A 20,859-nucleotide genomic window follows, 5' to 3' on the forward strand; every position below is an offset into this window, starting at 1 on the left:
AATCTTTCAAACATCAACAGATGCCAGGAAATCATGCAAGAATGAAATAAAAAGAAGAAACGTGGAAAAGCCTTCACAAAATATGAAGAAGGTTGAAGTCTCCATTACAATGCATTGTCTTACAATCGTTGCAGATTTACAAAGAGCTGTTTTACAAATCCTCGTGAACAGATGTGAACGTCACTTGTTCAAAATAAGCAAGATATATTTCTGTCATATGCTAAAAATTTTTCTAAAAGTTGTATTAGTGTCTTAAAAGCACCAACAAACAATCATAATTATCACAGGTGGGGATTCAGAGTTATGTCAGGTTTTTGAATGCTAGAGATATGTAAGCCTCTGTACTACAAAAAGACTGGGCTCTTAAAAAAAAAACAAAACCAAAAAACAAACAAACAAAAAACCCAAACGTATTCATCTTACTCATCTACACATACATGTGCTCCTGAAGAATTAGGCCAGCAGATAACACCTTTGAAAACACCAACAATTACAAGGTATCCCACACGAGTTTATTACAGATCATTACACTGTTTCACAAGTGACTAGTTAAGTATACAATGATTCAGTGAATAGAAAGGGAGGCCTTGGGTAATAACACATTACACCTGTAATAGCAACTGTTTCTTTTCTGCACTGTTACTCTTTCCTAAGCTGTTTTTCACATTGTACTTTTGAAATATTGGGTACGCTGTAGCATAGTTTCTGAGGCTATAACAACAGAACATAAGGGGCTCATTTAAAAAGGTAAACTTTGGCATGTGAGATCAGAGGTGGGAGGGTCAGCAAGATCGTTTTCTGGGTGCCAAAACTCAAGAGTTTCTCTTCATAAGTGAGGTATAGTGTTATGAAACTGGTTAGTGATTCCTACTTTTATAGAAAACCTTTTGTATATCTTATATAATGCATATATTACATACATAATATATATTAAGATCTTTTTTATAAGCTTTAAAAAGCCTTTAAAGAAGTGGAGAGAACAAACATCCTTGATTCATCCAGGCAAAACAGCTGCATACCACAACCAGACTCGTACACCCACAAGCATCCAGTTCTCCGCTGCCTAGTTCAATACTCCAAGGGTTAGACCTTCTCCCTGCTGTAGTAGTCATTTACACAGTATTTGCTCCTCAGAATGAGTGACCGTAACTCCTCTAGCTCTCTTTTCAGAGCACTGCTGACATACTGAGCTGCCGCACCACGATTAAGAAGTTTCCCTCTCGTGTCACTGTACGGAGATGCATTAAGAATCACTACAAGTTATTACTAGCATCTCACCCAAATATCACATCAGCATTTTTCATTTAAATGAATTTTTTTTTAAAGAACCACAACTACAAGTTGCAAGGCATTTCAGTCTTCCATGTCTACTTCTCAAGCTTTTATTACAACAATAAAGAATATATGCAATAGATTAACACTTAGAAGCACTTTTCTCTTCTACTTGCATCATCCTTAAATTGTTCTCCTCTTAATGAGTTATTTGATCTCAACATATTAGAAACAGTACAAAAAATACATTGTTCTCTATACTGCTTTGTAACCTATGTGCTTGTCTTCTGCTAAAAGCTTCTCTTGAAAGGGCTATTATTAACTGCCAAGTGTTGGAACTGTTCCTCCAGACATCATCCTCCATACTTTCAAGATAGGCAGACAAGATTTTTCTCCACTTTTTGCAACTAAAGCACAAGCTAAAGTACATCTGAATACACAATTCATTCTGTTGAGCACTGTGCTCTCCCTAATGCATCCAGTGTAGCCAACTTCTTACAGGAAGTAATTGCTGCAACAATCAGGACACTCATAAGGCTTAACAAGATTAATATACAACATGTCGTCACGTCTGCATCTCATGAAGCGGTACTAAAACGTCAAGGATGCAGTCCAACAGAAGTACATCAGCAGTGACCAAAACCTGTATAACAATGCCGTGTAACTCCAGGCTGAACTTTGGAGCACCGATTTATTAATGTGAAAACTAGAGAGCTATTACAAACTATTCTATTCTTGTTGATTATAACTTAATCTTAAATTGCTCTTTTTACCTACCAACCTGCAACACTCATGTCTGAAACAGGAAAGAATCCTCAGAGATCCTGGTTCCAGTTTGTTTGTTTATTTTTTCTGTCATCATGTGACTACACAATAGTAACCCTACACTGACCTCCTGAATGCTTTTTGGAGAAGAAACCATACATATCCTAATTTCTCAGAAACCAGTACAATTGCTGGTGGTTTACTGATATCTGTTTCTTCTAACAAATCAAACCCTAGACGTTTTTGGAAAAACCCAAGTGTTAGTCTCTCTCATGGAAATATATGTCCATATATGAAAATGAAATACATTCACTATTATTCAACATGAGTACTTCTCTTCAAATAAATAAATAAATAAATAAATCACTGTGAAGCAGCCAAAGACAGTACAGTGTAGTCCACCAACAAATATCCCAGAAGTAGTCCATGACAGACATTAAAATTTATATTATAGCTGCTTTACTCATTGTTTATGTGCAAATTATGTACACACTTCCATCCACAAAGAAGAAAATCATCACTTCATTCATCAAGACAATTTATTCTTGTGTTATTTGATCCACAAAACAAAGGACATCTACCTGTACTATCTTCCTTCTCTGTACTGTACTACTTCCTATCTCCACCAAAAAGTTCCATCTAAAAATACTGATTAGCAGAACCAGCCACCCACAATGTTTATGGGTCATTTGCAATCTGTTCTTTGAACTAAAGATGATCTTTGCAATAAAGAACAGAGTTAGTTCTCCACACAGGCTTGAGCAATATTTTGAAGTTTGATGCACATGATCTGCTCCCCTGGATTTCTGCTGTCTGGAAAAAGCAAGGCAACCAGAGTTCAGTGACTGAGAATAGGATCCTTCTCGCCTAAATTTTAGCTGTCAGGACCAGGTATCTCATATAAGGTAATGACTACTTCTTCTGCAAAGAATAGTGAGTGACAGAACGATCCCATGGAGAGTACTCTCTCTGCCATCTCTTCACCTTACCCAAGAGCCCAACAGAACAAATTATGCAAGAACAAAACATGAGAAATGCTACATTCAAAAGGGACAATCACATATAAGTAGCTTGTTGGATCAACAGGCTTGCCACAAAAAAAGGAGCTGCAGAGAGCTCCTTTATGAAAATGACTTGCTGTTCTTTGTCAAGCCCAAAATCAGGAGTGCTGAAGTCTCAGACCTGCTTTGCAGCTGTGGCAAAGTTATTTTTCTAGTGCTGTTTCACAGCATAAGAGGATTTCATGTCCTCTCCAGGATCATCATGCACTGAAACCCAGAAACCAAAGCTTGGCGCAGTGGGATTCACTCAATAACAATTCTCACTTTTCTCTGAGGATCTGTAGGCACCAAAATCAATTAGCACATGCTACAAACGTAACATAGCAACAGCAGACAAGCCCTCATTTGATGTAAATCAGTGTAGTAGTTCTAATTTGAAAGAACTTTACCAAATTTCATCAGCTGTAGCTCTCACACAGTGCTTTTGAATAGCTTGCTCTATCACTAGGGAGGTAAGGATCATAAAATTTGAGTGCCAGGAACAGTAAGTGGTCAATTCAATTTGTTATCCTCTTTAGGACTTCTCAAACATTTCATTTCTCTTGTTTTCAGAAGGAAGAAAAATGGGTCTGAATAGATGAAAACCATCACACAGGGACGGTGGGTGGAAAACTGTCCCGAAGCCATGAACTGAGATTTGATTTCTTCTGCAGCCACAAAGAAAACATTCATAAAATAATCTTTATTAAACTCACTGACATTTTTTTTACTGTTTTTAAACTTGAGCAAACTGCCAACATGCTGTGTGAAGTAGCACTTCCTGTTGATTTGTTTTGTATTAATTATAGCCTAATTAAAAAGGGGAGTCTTTATTGCAATCAACTACCAGGTGGTTTAAAATAATGAACAGGGCCCTTAACATTTTCAAATGATACTGCCAGTGTTACTGCGGCACACTGACCAAACTTAAAAATGTACACACATTTCAGGAAGAAAATCCTAGCATAGGAAAATCTCCATTAAGTTAAAAAAAAAAAAACAAATCCCACCTACTGGGAAGATCCTTGATATTAGTGGTATAGCTGCTACAGTTAAGACACTAACACCTAACAGATCATCTAATCTTGCCATTAAAAGGTCTTAACTCGCTAAACGCCCAAGAGCTTGAAGAAAACGGACATAAAAGGCAGTAACAATAAAACTAACTTAACTGTGTATTTTATTACATAAAGGAACGAAAGGGCAAAATGTAATATTAATAAAATATTCACTGCATTGACTGTTGATGAACTAAATTGTAATACAATTTCATGAATATCAGCTAGACTGCATTAAAGTTTAAAAGTATTTTGGGTTTTTTTTTCCTAATTACCTTTGTGCTTGGCTTGTAGCTTGTTGGAAATTTCAGCCCTGAATGCTCTATTGCAGCAATGCCCTGAAGTTCATGCTATCAGTGCACTAGCAGCCCACCACCATTAACTTCAAGAACTAGCCAACTTCAGGGAAGCAGTCTCCTAAACCACCATAGCCACAAGCAAAATAGGATACATTAAAAATCATTTGATCGGTAAGGGTTATACAAGGAAATCAAAGAGAAGATAAAAATGAAATTCTTCATGCTAACTACCTGTTAACAATACCCAACATCCTAACTACAGAGAAAGTTTTTCCTCCCTCCCCAACAGATTACTGTGAGAGAGAATTAAAGGAAAGGTATGAACTCAGTAAGGGGAGAATTCAAGTGACCTACTGCACGTTAATCTGGCAAAAAGCACATGCCAATTGAACTGTTATGGCCAGTCTCCAGGCAGAGACTGACAGGTCTTGGAAATGCTGTCAAATTACTAACACACTGTCTGCTTCTGCATGAGCACTGAATCCTGCCGGCTTGGATGTCTTCATTCTGGCTTGATCTCAGGAACTACTTGAGGCACCTGAATAAATCCAATGAAGGTTAAGGAAGTTGAACTGTTCTTTTTCTTTGCCATTTTAGCACAGTTTATCAAGAGCTGCATCCCAACTAACTAGGAATAGAAATTAAACTTTTTTTTTTTTTTTTGGTACGGTGTACAGAGATCACTCACATTTTTTTTCCTCAGTTACTTCAAGTACTGAAAAAAATATACAATCCTGTAAGTTGAGAAATGACCAACGATGCCTACTATTCTTTAAGTAACCAATCTGTCAACAGGTTAGAAGACAGTTACATTACAGAAAAATAAGAAAAGTATATTGCATTGACTGGATTCCCAGAAATTCAAGTTCTTCATTTTCAAACAGGCATATTTAAAGTCTTTGCATTTCCAAATTCTCAATGTGAAGCTACAAATTTCAATAATCTCATTTAAACATCAATTGATTCATAAAATTATTTCTGGTAGGTACAACTAAGATAGCCACATGTTTAAGAAGCTACTTTATGCTGTGCATTAGTGAGTCAACTTTTAGCCAACAGCAGTTGGCATGAGTGCAGGTGTGAAACCATATGACCAGACACATCAAAAAAAGAAAAGTAACACTGCAAAATGCACTGCAACTTCAAAACTTCTTGCGCTTACTAGAAAGCTTCCATTTCAGATCATTTAGTACTATTTAAAAGTTCTCTCAACTTAATATTCTAGGATATTCTTAATATCCATTATTATTCGGTATACATAAGTTTTTCCATTTAAAAAAAAAAAAATAAAGTTTTGTAACCGATAATCTTCTTACTGTGGATTTTCTTCCTAGTTAAGTATGTTGTGAGTCTTAAAGACAGGCAGAAGAGAAAAAATGTAGCAATGTGACACTGTGGGAATGAGGAAAGTATCCACTGAAGAACCTCTTTTGGTTTCGAGTATCGTTAACATGGGCTAAAAACACTATACAGCATATTATTCTGTTCTCTCTTGTTGACCACACACAGTCCAAGGGTAACCCCACACAATTTGTTCCACAGCTGGAAAAGAAATAAGACCTTTCTTATTTTGCAGAGACCTAAAACAAGAAAAGTCACCCGGTGACTGTCAAACCAACTAACTCGCTAATCACTCACCCATTCTAGAGAGACATTTATGCTCAGCTGTCCTAAAATGAAAGTGGACAGGAAAACAATCTCTAACTGGAAAGACAAAAGGTTTTAAACACTACATTTTAAAAGAGAAGAGATAACTTCTAAGCAAAAAGACAACGCTTGTGAAAACACGCTTAAGCAAAACCTCCCTGAATGACTGAATAAGCCTGAGTCCTGCAGCTGGGATACCTACTCACCCTAAAAGCACAGAACTGTCCTTCAGGTAATCCTTGCTATGAGCTTGAATTTCTGCAGACCCACAACTTTTCCAAGCTTTCCAAGAACAAAACTGTGCAGGTTTAAAAGGTTCTTTTCCAAAATATGAACATACATAGACAGATTGATAAGCTTCAGAGTGTACCTTTGGACCTAACACAGATAGACTGACAGGTCCTATTACCTTGAGAACAACACCAGGAAAGGGATTTGCATGCCAGGAACTGCTTTAAGGGGTCACAACTGCAGTGCCTGGATGCTAATCAGCTCCCAGTTAGCTTCAAAGCATGCTGGCCCCAACAAGTACATTCAGTACCACTTATCATCAGCAACTCTGCAAAGGCAAAATGCAGCAATCACCCATAGCAAAGCACACCTACCAGTATCCCTATCACACTGATAACAAAGATATTTATACTGCTTTTTGCTACGAAAAGCATTCTGGGGAGATTCCAACTTCATCTTTAGTAATAATGGGAAGACTTTGTATTAGAGGACTCTTGATTACCCACAGTAATAAACAATGATATACTCACATTCAGGTATGAATAATTCTAGCAGCCTTAGTATTATGTCTGGATTGTCTGCCTTCTCATGAACGTCCTCTAAATGTAATTTTCCAGTAAGTACTCACTGAGGAAAAGCACTTCCTAAAACCACAGGGACACTGACTAACATTTAAATCTGAAGTTTTTGCAAGACAGCAATTTGCCTGCTAAAAGAAAACAAAACGGCAAGCACACATGCATGATAGGATTATTTGATTCAATACAATATAAATTAGGTCAGACTCCTCTTTGGAGGATTCTGTGTCAAGAACTAGGTGGTCCACTAAATTTCTATTCATTTGCCTTCAGGCTTGGGGAATTGGAAAGACTCTCAAGAAACTGATGTTCTTCTACCCGCAAGAGTAATCACTCTGGGGGTGGTGAGGGGGAATCTCTCACTGTAACTGTTTGACAATATCTGGAGACCTGAGAAATCTTTACATAATAAAAAGAGCAGCTAATACATACATACATGTATCTGTACACAGAGATATACAACATTCAATACAGAAAAAAACAGCAAGTGCTTTTGTGTACTTATGTATTACACTGCCCTATTTTTTTTACATTCTACATATCCTTAAGAAAATAACAATTTATGCATCCTCATCAAACCAACAGTAATGGAATGACAGGAGAAGCACTATCTATAGAAAGTGCAAAGGATTGCGGGCCGGAAACTCTGCCCTGAGCCTGCTCCCCCACAGGATCCTCCTGCTCAGAAGAACTGCATTTTTAAAAGCTTACCCACAGTTATCATCCTTTCCAATTCTATAAGAAAGTAAAGTAAATCTTCACAACTCCAAGGGCCAAAAGACCATGCCAACTACTTCACATATCTGAGAAGAGGCCTGAGTCAGAGCAAGATGTGACAAGTAGCCCTATTGCTCCACTGTGGATGGATGTGGTTAGAACATGCAGCTGAGTCTAAAGAGCTAGGTCTTGGATAGCTGCTTCCCCCATAGCTGGTGACATGACAGCCTACAGCCTCTGCACCTGCACACACACACACAACTGGTCATCCCAGAGTACCAGCTTCACTCTAACTCCTCAAAAGGCAATACACTGATGAAGAGACAAAGCTGACAGATCAGAATCTGGTTCTTTGAAATGGTACACATCTTGAAACAGATCCACCACTGAAAAGCGGTTGTGCAGACCCCACTGTAACCAGCAAGGCTCGTGCTAGCAGAGTCTGACAGAGGATTTGGGTGCACGACTGAACCACTGAAAGTACAGTTAAGGATTTTTCACTACAACCATTTTTACACAAGTTCTTACAATGTTTGTTGCTTAAACAATTGAAAGCTCTTTGCAATGGGAAAAATGGGAAGTTTCATTCTGCACAGTTAAAACCAATGAACACTTCTTACACCTGTTAACACTTGAAAATGTGTTTGATGGCTGTGTAAGATGAGGTTGCACACAGGAACATGGTTAGCTTTTTCTGTAACTCACTTTTTCTAAGTTGTGACAATTCTGCTGCCTTCAAACAGAAGGCTGGTTCATGGATGAAATTCTTAAACCACCACCATGAAATGTAATTTTCCTGTAGCTAGACTGGGCAAAAACTGGGGTTAAGGGCAAAATACAGAGTTGCAGGTTCTCTATGTGACAAGTCCAAGTATGAAAATGAAAATGTTTAAGTCTGATTAATTACCTGGTTTAGAATATATGCTTTTCATTCTACTGTATCAAAATACTCATAATAAAACAGTGGAGTTGATGAAGTCAAGCACTCCCTTACAAAGGCTGGCAAATTTGCAGAACAGCACTTGAGGTTCAGATTAGTAAAATCCTAATGAATATCTAGTCTAATACCCATGTAATTGCATGGAGTGCATTTGCAAGTGGAGGAAGGGAGGAAGGGAGGAAGGGAGAAAGGGAAGGAAGGAGGGAAGGAAGGAGGGAGGGAGGGAGGGAGGGAGGGAGGGAAAACCACTGGCACAACTGAAGTCCAGACTGTGTTTTAAGTGACAACCTGGAAAAAGGAAGATTGCCCAAAGAAATTAAGAATTGCAATAAAGATTTACAATTCTTTCCCACATCACAATATGATTCAATCTAGTGCTGCAAGTACCAACGTCAACACACTCAATTTCATCATTTTTGTCCTAGACACCGGAACTGGTTGCATATTTTATCCAACGGTTGCTTTATCAGAAGTGCCCACCTCTTCCTGCACACTGTACAAGGAGCTGGGTGCCCAGCACAGGCTCCTGAAAGACTTTCTTGGAACTACATATGTAATCGTTGCTGCTGCTGCACTACACGTTTCAGGCTTTACACCTTTGGGAGCCTGCACCTGCCACCTCTGCACCTCATCCTTCTTACCGATACAAACAGGATAGCACACGACTTATTTTACCTCACAAACGCACCATGCAGATAATTGCTTTAAAGACAGAACTATAAGAATGAAGCCACAGAAGAGCTGAAGGCAAGCACCGCTGAAATAATACCAAACAGTATAGGACGCACGAGAGACCAAGTAATAACTTACTTTTATTCATAAGTAATTGGCTGAGCAAACGTATTGTGGCCCAGCAACTCTAATTAATTTTGCAAGAATGCTTGCGTAGTGTTTATAAAAATCAAGTCATTACCTTGACTAAACATTGACTTGGACAGTTAACTTTAACCACCAAGACCTTGACTAAATATTGACTGGAAAAGTTAATTTGAACTATAAAGTCTAGAAAATCTTGGTCTTCTTTACTAGCATTTGCTATCATTTTAAAATGTAAACACAATTGTAAAAAGAGATTCTCCCATCTAACCAATATTTAACTGAGTAGCTTGGCCATTGTTCAATTCAACACAACTATCTTTCAAAATCTGAAATCCAAAACACTTAGAAGAAAATAGGCCTGTTATGGATGAGAGGGAAAGGTCAACCTTCCTGTGTTTTGCCTGAGCAAGGACCTCTCAAATGGATTAAAAAAGAATGTTCATGGTTTAAAATTATTTTGGTACATATATACAGGGGTCTTCCAATGCATATCCAAAAAAGCTGTGCCTTGCCCAAAGAACCAAGCAGGCTGACCACCAGAACAATGTGTTCATTCTAGTACCTCTACTTTTGAAGCCCTAGTAGCAGCTACTCCGAGTCTACATCCTCCACTATTGGTATCACTTCATCATGTGAAGCCACGGGTCAAAGGACATACACAGGGTCTTTCACTAGCTGAGCTAAAAAAAAGAAAAAGAAGAAAATCAATTTCAATCCTCCTAAGATGAAACCACTGATGTGTGCAGTCACTGAAGTCCCAAAGGTAATCCTACAAGAAAACATGATGGTGTCCCTCCATCACTGTGCTGAGATACTGTTAAAGTGCAGCAAAATCACCTATGAGGTATAGTCCAAGATCAGCATCTATATCAAAACACTTCAAACAATAAATCTGAACTTCTAGATCAATGTGAATAGTGCATTTTAAATGTGTAATGAAACAAAGTGGTAATGACAAAGGGGCAAGGAATCTTACGTACGTGGTGTTAGTATGTGGCTAAAGGAATAAACAATGGCTGTTGATCAATCCAGCACTAATTCCATCTAGCTTCATTTCAGGAGTTTGAAAGTGCCTTTTAGCTTTGTGCCTTAATTCCTTCTTTAGTAAATCAGCTGCCTTCAGCACACTCAATGAAAAATAGCTTAAGAACAAATATAAAAGATATAAATCTGAGATATGAGTAGAAATATCAAATTAACTGGCGAAAACTTGCTCTTCCATTATTTTTGAGTATAGTAGTAAGGAACAGATTGATACCGGCGTTATGGGGGGGGGGTGAGGGTGGCAAATGAAAGAACAATAAACAATACAATCATCAGTAGTTTAACACAGCGCTGTCTTGCAACGGAAACATACTGTGAAACAGCTTGCAAGATAAGCTTCATCAACGATAAGTAATTTTTATTCCGTTTGAGTGGTTGAAAACAATAAACATGATTAAATGCTTCAGACATGCATTCAGAATGTAGACAAATGGCAAAGAGCTCCAAGGACTTCGCTTTTAAAGCTACTTTGGGGAAAGACCTAAAAATTAGCTTAACCAGTTTGAAATGTACAATAGAACAGAAGTTCATAGTGAAATTAAAAACTTCCCATTCATCTGCAAGCTCCGTTGTCCCAAACAGAAACAAGCTTTGTTCTTTACTGTTCAGATGAATACTGCTCCCCGTTCCCTCACTACTTTACCATTCATAGAGGCACTTCAAATGTGCCGGTCATGAATATGAGCTCCCACGGCGTGAAATACCCTGGCAAACAGAAAAGAATGAGGTGGCTGTGGCTCCTGGAGTGTTCACAGCCCCGTGCTTGTCCCGCCAGTCCTTGCAGGATCGGTCACGACTGTCCCGTTCCCGAGGGGCGCCGAGCCCGAGCGCACCTTCCCACAGACGGCAGCCGAGGAGCAACGCATTCGGAACTTTGACTAACGCTCAAGGGTGTCTGCTAGGACGTTCGTGGTGACTCGGTGGCCGCGCACACACACAAAAAAGCACCCAAACCATCCAGAGCAGGGGTGGGGTTCGTTGTTCTTCCCAAAGCAAGGGCCGTAAAACGCGAAGTAAACGAACCCACAGCACCCGACAAGGGACTGCCCACTTCCCACCCACCTCCCTTGACCGCACGCTGCTGGAAAGGCGAGGGCCCGGCGGCGGCTCCCGAGGAGAGGTCTCGGGCCCAGGCACCGCGCCGCTGAGGAGCTCTCCGGCTCGGGAGGGCGAGCTCGTCCACCGCCCCCCCGCCCCGCCGGCCAGCGGCCCCTCAGCTCCAGGCGCCATTTCCCCGCCGCTCCTCAGCGCGGCGTCTCCCGCCCCTGCTGCACCTTCCCGGGGAAAGCAGCGACGGCACAGCCGAGCCTCCGCCGGGATCCCTGCACGCCCAGCCCGGAGACCCCGCGGAGCAGCCCCGGGGACCCGCCCCCGGCACGGCGGGGGCGGCACGGCTCTCACGGCCGGGGGGTCGCGTCTGTGGGTCCCTCTTTGATTTTTTTTTTTCTTGCCCCCGCTCCAAGGGACGGTGCGTCTGGGCTGGGGGTGACGAGAGAAGCCGCCTCTGCTCCGCGACTCGACTGGGAGAGGGAAAGCCGCGCACTCCGCTCCCCTCCAAACCGGCAAGTTCCCGCGACTCGCAGATTTCAGCCCTTTCTCCCCGCACTCCGGGTGACGGGAGAGAGCGTGGGAGAGAACGAGCAAAAAAAAAACCCCAAACTTCCTCCGGAGAGCAGCTCCTCTCCCGCGGCTGCTGCGGGGAGAGGGGCTCCCCCCTCACACGACCCCCGCCACCGGGGCACCCCGGGGCGCAGCCGCTCGCTCCGTTCATTCGTGTCCGTGTCTCCCCCCGCCCGCCCCGAAATCGGGCACACTCCCCTCCCAGCCGCCGAAGGGAGAAGGGAACCGGCGCCCTCACCTGCCCCAGCGAGCCTCCTCCTCCTCGCATTCCTCTGCTCCCCATCGTGGGCGCAGCAGCTGCTGTTATTCCTTAGGATACACATGGCTCGTCCATGCTGGGAGAGCCGCCTTCCCGCGTTGCCTGCCCTCTCCGGCCCCCACCAGTACGGCGCTGAGGCCAGAGGGAGGGGAAGAGGGGAGGTGTGTGGCGGACGAAAGCTGTTGATGAGGGGCCGGTCTCCTCCTCCTCCTCTTCTCTCAGGTCTGGGGGTCTCGGCGCCGTTGGTGCAGCTGGGCAGGGAGAAGGGGGACGGCTGGGTGGGATGGGAGGGGGGCTGGGTGGGCTCTCCCCGCTCAGGGCGGGGGAGAGAGGACGGCGCGCTCGCTCGCCCCCAACCTGTCACTCGCCTCTGGGGCAGCCCTCGTGTGAGGGAGCGGCCGGCGGCCCCGCCGCCAAACTCCCCTCAGCGCCGCCCGGCCCCCTCATCACCGCGCTCAAGCCGCGGCCAGGGCAGCGGTGAGGCAGCGGTGTCGGTAAAACGGGCTTCTCTGTGGCGCGGGGGTGGAGGAGCGCAGGGAGGGCGGCCCGCCGGCCCCTGCCCACGCGTGAAACCCGGCCACGGCGCCGCGAACACGGTCTCCTCCCAGACCCCCTCCTCAGAGCCGCGGGGCTCCGTGCCCGCACCGGAGTAGCGGCGGCCGGGCTGCCCCCCCCCCCCGTGTGCCGCACGCCGGGGCGGGGGAGGGGGTTCGGGGGGCCCCGCCGTCACACCGCTGCTACTGTGGTGTTTTTCTCATGGCTTCTCTCAGTCACCCATGAAAATTTAATGAGGCATTTAGGGCTGTTACCTTCAGAGTCAATGGAGGAAGCATATTTAGCCTAATGCACTTGCTGCCGAGCCAATAGGTCTATTGCAGGCGGATCAGAAGTCATGGAGAGACTCTCCTTTCAACACAAAATTCACGACCCATTAAACTTATTCTGTGATAACAGCTTCTTTACAAACGGAGACCCATAGAAAACAGAGGCTGTCATGCACTTCCTGAAAGGATTTACATACAGAAGAGAAGTACATTCGCGAGGTTGTTGCTATTTCACTACTATTACCTCCAATCAAGGCACAAAAGCAGCTCTGCTCTAGCTAACTGAGGCAAATGACTAAAAGAAAAGCTTTTTGCAGCCTCCAGATAGATCTGATTCACCTCCCGGGTCTGAGTGGCAGCATCTCCTTTGGCTGACAAGGAAGAGGGCTCAAACCATTACAAAGTAACCAATCTGATCAGAAATTACAAGCGAGGTGTTATGCTGCGCATGCAAATATCTAACTGCTTATGTGTACTCTTCGAGATGACAATCAAGGAGTGACCACCAAGATAATCACACGGGAGAAAGATGTCTACAGGTTATTTTACCTCCAACTGACAGGCAGGAGATCTGAACCAATGTGGCAACATGCTTAACAGGACAGGCAGCGCCCATCCAAGAGTAGAGGGAAAGGCCGAGCAAACAGATTGATTGAAAGTGCATGCAGAGATCCGATAACATTCTCAAATATTTTCAGTCTCATCTTCCTCAATTATTCTTTCCATAGCATGCTAGGTATTAAGCATAAAAGATAAAGTCATCTAATAACGTTTATGACATAACAACAATGCACTTCAAAAGTCAGACTACATTTATAGTAGCTGTTCATGGAATGGAGACTTTTACTGAAGACCTGTTTTCTTCAGTTCCATTTATTACAGAAATGAAAGGTGGGATTATCAATTGAACCCACTTATTCTAATGTGGATTAAAAAAATTAAGTCCTAGTAGGAGACTTAATTGTAGCAATATTTCCTATTGATGAGAATCTCACCATCTCAGGAAGACAAAATTTAAGAAAAAATAAAGTAACAGAAGTCACCTTTCCATTAGCAAATGAACAGACAGTATCCTCTAGATGACATGTGGCTATGCTTGTCTAAGAATATTAAGTCCAATAAAATGTTGGTGAACCTCAGTTCTCAAAAGGCATATTTTTTTGTTGGGGAAACAGTAAATGAACTGCTTTACACCCTTGCCCCTTACACTATAAAACAAAGTTGCCTTTACCATGTTGCTGGCCTCCCTGAGGTCCTGCAGTTACAGGAAGGGTGCTAGCTATTGACTAAGAAGAGAAGGAACTTTGAGTACGTGTAAACTTCATTCCCATTTCTGAAATTTATGGATGCAAGTCACACTTGCTAACAATATTTTTTAAATATAAAAGACTGTAGTAGCTCAGAGCTTGTAATATGAATGCAAATTAACTTGTAATTATACTATGCAATTTTCTACTTTTAAAAACAACTATGAAAATAGAGCAGACCTGAAGAGCAGTATGAACTGCAGTTCTTCATTGTGTTCCTTCATTATGCCGGAGTTGCCATAAGCAATCTGCTCTGTTTTAATGTAAAATATTTTTTAGGCCTTAACTTTGCAACACAAATTCTTATATATGGTTACAGTTCCTCCTCTCTAGTGAAAAACATGACCAGGATGCAAAGGAGCGAGAAATTTGGTGTGACGATTGGCATAGCCTTCTTTTGTCTTTACCCGTAAAGCTTATTCAAACTCAGCACTCCTATATTCTCTGTTCTGATGATGTACTACACCATCACAGATTAAGTGATAAACCATTAAGAGTCATATATCAAGAACTGTAGGCCAAGGATCTCATTTCCATTAATCACTGACCAGCTGGAGGAGCTAAAGTTAGGAACCTAAGAAAGTCGTTCTCTAAACGTGTTGAATAGTTACTTCTGCATCACTCAGTCCCTTTGTACTTCCTCAGATAGCTGAAAGGATAGTATCATCTTCTTATTTTAATTAGATTTGAGCTAACAGGACAATGTTCATAAGCTATTTAAGTGTCCTGGAACACATTTGTTGAGATAGGGATGAATTCAAAGTTACAAGAGCACTGCATAAATTGTGTAAAGAATAGCCCAAAATAATATCAAAATATCCACTGCTGGTACCCGCACACCTGAATTTGCGTAACTTGTCAGACTACCCAATTTACAGTAAGAACTGCAGTTTCTAGTAAACTGCTGTAAGAAGTACCCAACAGAGCAAAAATGTTTACCTGGAAATAAGAGACAATTCACAGGATAATTATTGAAAATGAATTCACTGATAATTCACAGTCAAGCTTCCTGACTCCCTAAGAAAAGGGCACTCAAAAAACTTCCCACTTTCACCTCATAGGCAAGTTGATCAGCATCAGCTAACCCTGCTTAGGCATACAAGCTAAGAACGGAGCTGGTTTCCTTTCAGATCAGACTGAAATGAGGGCCATTTGCTGAAAGATGGATCTTCAGAGCTCCCCTTCTTGAAATCTGCTCTGGTAATGCAAATTTTTAGCATTCTATAGACCAAGGAAAAGGAACTTTTATTTAATCCACTGGGTTTTGTCCAGCTGCAAGCCTATGTGCTTCTCATAGGAAATGCTAAGACAGTATCCACACTGTAAAACTAGAATCATCTTGCATAAATGGTAAATCACTAGGCCATAAAACCTGTACGGCTATTGTCAGTGCACATGTGTAACATCCATTAGTATTAATGAGAATTGGACATTCTCTGAGATGGAATATAGGTCTTATTTTCATTAAACTAATTCATATATCTCACGCTGTGGTGATTATAAAGGGCTACCAAACAATGTTACAGAGAAATTTTGAAAGATGTTTGAGAAGGAGCTTTGTGTGGTGCTTTCAAAGAAATCTAGAAGGGAAAAACATTTGTTACACTTCACTTGATTCAAGTGTGATTTTGGAGCGGGTATTCAAATATTTGAAAAGAGAATCAGCCATTATTTCTGCTGTTAACATCTTACTAAAATACAGAACAATGCCCAGAAGACCATCCCTTGCCAATTGAGGTCTCAAAATGTCAGCTTCCTCACAAAACCGCTTTTCACATTTACCGTTCTATATTGCAGCCCACAGCAATTCTTGATCACCTGGAGATAATCTACGTGAACAGTTCCTCACACAATAGTGGTTTCAGTTTAGTAAGTTCCTCTAAGGCTATTAAGCACTGACTGAAAATAATACCTGCTGCATTATCAGTAGCTATGGTAGTCTATCTCCTGCCATTGTAGTCACACAGTTAGCTCCTTAGCCATTGCACAGAATGAATAATAATTTGGTATTCATCCTCTATTTTCTCAAATGAGAAGAAACTCAATGCTTTCATTTCACTAAAGATCTATTATGGATATCTTCTTACCTACTTAGACCGACTCAGCTGATAGGTGACTGAACAGAGTATGTTGCTGAACATCACTCTTGCCTGTCAAAGCATCTATGTAGAAAAATTGTGGTGATCCTTCGCGAAAAATGAGAAGCCCCTCTATCTTCTGGCAGTTGCACATCAGGAAGAGGTTATGATAACTGTTGACCACACAGTGCAATCTGGTGAAATATGTATTATCCTGAAAAGTCCCAGATACCTACTAAAAACCAACACATGACAATTAAATTAAGTCTTGAAAGTTCCAGAGACTCATCACTGGTTTCTGAAGATGTACCTGTGTATGCTTCTACTGTATTACGTCTTGGTCACAGAAGGAACTCTTCCTTTCATGCATCTCAACAAAGATGGCATGATCTTGTAGTTAGACATGCAAAAAGGATTTAGGAGCTTGGCTCCCAGCTCTGTCACTGACTGGTTGTGTGACCTTGGATAAATCAACCTGTACTTTACGTCCCTCTCTACTACACCTATTTCACAGGCCTAACATGAGACTTTCTCCACTAATATTTGGAAAGACCACAGACACTAATCATTGCTGTACATGTGACCATTCATTCCATTTTCAGTCCTAGGAGGAAAACCAGAAGAACTTAACTGTTGTGCCTGCTACCTCCTGTTGTTCTCCATCAGGAGACGATAGGATGAGAGGAAATGGCCTCAAGTTGCGCCAGGGGAGGTTTAGATTGGACATTAGGAAAGATTTCTTTACTGAAAGAGTGGTCAAACATTGGAACACACTGCCCAGGGAAGTACTGGAGTCGCCATCCCTGGAGGTGTTCAAAAAATGTGTAGATGTGGCACTTCAGGACATGGTTTAGTGGGCATGGTGGTGTTGGGTTGACGGTTGAACTTGATGATCTTAGAGGTCTTTTCCAACCTAATGATTCTCTGATTCTATTCTATGATTCTATGATCACATATTCAAAACATTAGTGAAATAAGTCTAATGAAATCTCTTTTCTCAATTGCAGATGAACAGCTCCAACATACATTGTAAGACTGCCCCGCTAAAATCAATCTTCAAGAACATGGCAGCAAGTAGGTGCCCGTCTTGCCAAATAATGGAATTTGTGAAAACACTGGAGATTATGAACCACATTATTTCCCAGATGCCCGTGAAAGAATCTGTGATTCTTTAAGTACAGTGATCAACTTCTTCACAAATCCCAACAGCTTCATATTGGCAAAGTGCGCTTCCCTTCACAGCCAATTAACCGCAAACTAATTTAGAGTGGGTTTGCTTTTGCAAACATAAGTGTCAGGTTCCAACAGAGAACGTGTTGCTAAGAGCACGATATATGCACACATTCTGAGTTCCGTTGTTGTCTCATCCCCCCCCAGACATCACTGACAATCCACACAGAGAAATCTTTGAATTTAATAAGCTGCTTTCTAGGGAAAGTTCACGGATGAAGAAAATTTTCAGCATCCCTTATATACTAAAAGCCCACATGTTCCGTATTATTTTGGAAAGGGCTTACACTAGTATAAACACACGTAAACTGACAGCAAAGGTTTATCTACCCAAAATCTATCCACCAATGGAAAATAACAGATCTGCTTTATAGAGAATTTTGAAATTTGGCTTTATTCCGAATTGGACAGTAAAAGGGAGTTTGGAGATTTTGTTTTAAACTCTCCACTTCTCCAAGAAGAAAGCTTATTGCAGCTTGTTCTTAAGATGTAGTCTGTTTTAACAAGCAGTCAACACATTTAAGCAGTCTGATTTGGACAACACTGCAACTTCTTTTTACTACATATTTATCTTCATTATTTCTTCATTTTCAGATGTTACGTTTACAATCAAAAACTTCAGACTCAGAGGTTCCTAAAGATATTGGCTGTTGTCATATTCCATGATTCTGACAGCAAAAGATCCACTTGCCATTGTCAAAAATAATTTGTGTTAAAAAGAGACAGACAAACATGATATTTAGGACTGCATTCCACTCAATTTCTGCCAAAATAACAGGTATTCAGAAGACAGCAATTGTGTGTAGTGAATGTCCTCAACAAGTAAGGTTGTTTTTCATTTCCTCTTACGTCACGTTACATTTTCCTCTTTATATTTTCCTTTAAATATTTAGACAGAGCAGAGAGTTTTAAATGTGTCATTGATACAAATAAATGTTTAAGCAGTCATTCTACCTTGAGTTCAGCTCTTGTCAGATCTGATAAGTTAAATATCGCTGGATCTGGTCAGTAATTGGATGGAAGACCTCTAAGGAAAACTCAAGTGCTGAAATAAGTGGCACTAGTTATTCAGTAGGTGTTTTTCTTAACCCCAGACTCATCCAGAAAAATGCCCTCAGCATGGTATTATGAGCACTAGCTGTTTTCAAGTAAGATTTAATGTGTTATTTCTGTTAGGCACTAGAAAAGGTTCCTAACACTTTCCTTTGAAACTTGCTTAGCCCACTTTCAAGTTAGTTGAGTCCACCGCTATGTAAACCTTTGATAGAATGAAGTAAGTTTTTAACAATTTTTCTTTTAATAATAATACATTTTAAAATTCCATTGTTTAAATAGTAACTTGTACATTTCTTTGCCTTTACTGTCTACATTCCTGAACTTTCCTTTTACCACCTCATTACGTTTCTGAGTGGCCAGCCTCTCAGTCCAGCTCATGGGTACCAAAGCATATATGTCTCCTTCTGCCATTTCAGAACCAACATCAGCATTTCCAAACCCGGATATAATCCCTCTTTAACAGCTGCTGATCATAATGCCACTGCTCCTTCATGATGGAAGTGGAACTGACACTAATGGGACCATCCCCAAAGCTCATCCAGCCTTCAGGCTGTGGAGCACACTGCAGCCAAGGACTGAGGAATTATGCGAGGCTGCTTCACTTGCTTATGAACTCAAGACTTTATGTACGTGGCTCAACCATAACAAACTGCCAGGGCTAACACCTGCAGTTCGAAGGCAAGATCTCTGCACTTCTGGGACCCCTATTAACACACCATGAAGTTAACATACGGGTAAAACTAGCTCCTGGGATGTCAATTTTCTCTTTGTCCAGCAAGGAGGCTGGACCCTAGAGCTCCCAAGCCCCACACACTCTGCACAGTGAAGGTTTGCACAAGTCTGGAAACCTCAGCTCTGGGCAACATGCCAGAGTTCATCCATACAGAGTTGCCTAAGTTGGTATTGCTGTAGTACATTTCAAATCTTGACAAATCATTACTTTCTGACATTCGGTATTCATAATTTTTTCTCTTTAAGCTTTCCAGGCAGAAATGTAAATTGCAAGTGCCACCATAGCAACTCAATGCAATAATATAAATCTTCAAGTAACAATTTAAATGAAGGATGTTTGAAGTATTTTTATTTTGTAATAAATTTATAGGTGTCAACTAGATCAGGGCTTCATTTCTAAAGAGGTTTTACTATTTACCTAAAATGACAATCCTTCACTTGAAAGAAATTATAACATTAGCCTGAGACAAAACACAGAGGTTTAACAAAACATCTCAAATGCATCCTATTTATTTATATTAGAAAACTGCTTAATGGTACAGTTTAGGTTCCTAAATGTCTATGTCACTTTTTATTCCTGGCTTTCTTATTCACATTCGATACGGAATTATAACAGAACCAAGACAGAACCTATCCAACCCAGTTCTGGAGTCCTCATTCGTTGCCACAAAACCAGTGTCATTTCAAAGATTGTTAACAAATGGGATTTTTAAGAGACTGATGCTTGTCGTATGCTCAAGGCTCAGTTTAAGACTATGCAGCATATACACAGAAGAGATGACAGTTCTCCTCTGGCTAAAGGTAGTATGTCTCCAAATCAAGATAACACTCAACAAATCAAGAGAGTCCAATGGCACCCCTTCAACCCAATACAAGGGCCAAGCTCCAGTTTTAGATGCTAAGCACACGCTATTGCAACTTTTGGAAGGCTTACTTTCACATATATTGTGCATCAAAGACCGAACCTGTATGCCAACCTCTAGCAAAACTGACAGAAACAGCAGCATCAGTATCCAGAGAAGTTACATGGAATCAAGGTTACGTATAGAATAATAAGAAATTCAAGTTATTGTTAAGTCGAATAACCCATTCCTTTCTGATTCCTTCATTTCTCATCAACATCTGCCTAAGTGTATCTCCCCTACGATGAAGTTTGTTTCCTCAACATAAAAATAAATTTGAACACCACCACCAAGATGTCTGTCATCTTTCAAAGCAGGGAAAAATCCATGTTGTTTATAAAACAAGTCTTTTGAACATGCAAGCATGTTCACTCTGGACTTCAAATACATCACGGTCTTTAGCAAGGAACAGAATCCAAATTTGATTAACTAGATAATGGA

At 41.2% G+C, this 20,859-nt stretch overlaps 1 protein-coding gene across 2 annotated transcripts in view; it reads right to left on the reverse strand.

The window, feature by feature from the left end:
- DAB1 (DAB adaptor protein 1) overlaps positions 1-12,353 on the reverse strand; it is a 148,781-nt gene extending 136,428 nt beyond the window's left edge. For both annotated transcript variants that reach the window (XM_086463009.1, XM_086463006.1), the window contains exon 1: positions 12,269-12,353. In XM_086463009.1, coding sequence (XP_086319135.1) covers positions 12,269-12,353 — 85 coding nt within the window. The remainder of the gene's footprint in view (positions 1-12,268) is intronic.
- Between the last annotated feature and the right edge of the window lie 8,506 nt (positions 12,354-20,859).

The sequence above is a fragment of the Leptosomus discolor genome, chromosome 3 (genome assembly GCF_034619465.1).
Source record: "Leptosomus discolor isolate bLepDis1 chromosome 3, bLepDis1.hap2, whole genome shotgun sequence".
NCBI classification, from domain to species: domain Eukaryota; kingdom Metazoa; phylum Chordata; class Aves; order Leptosomiformes; family Leptosomidae; genus Leptosomus; species Leptosomus discolor.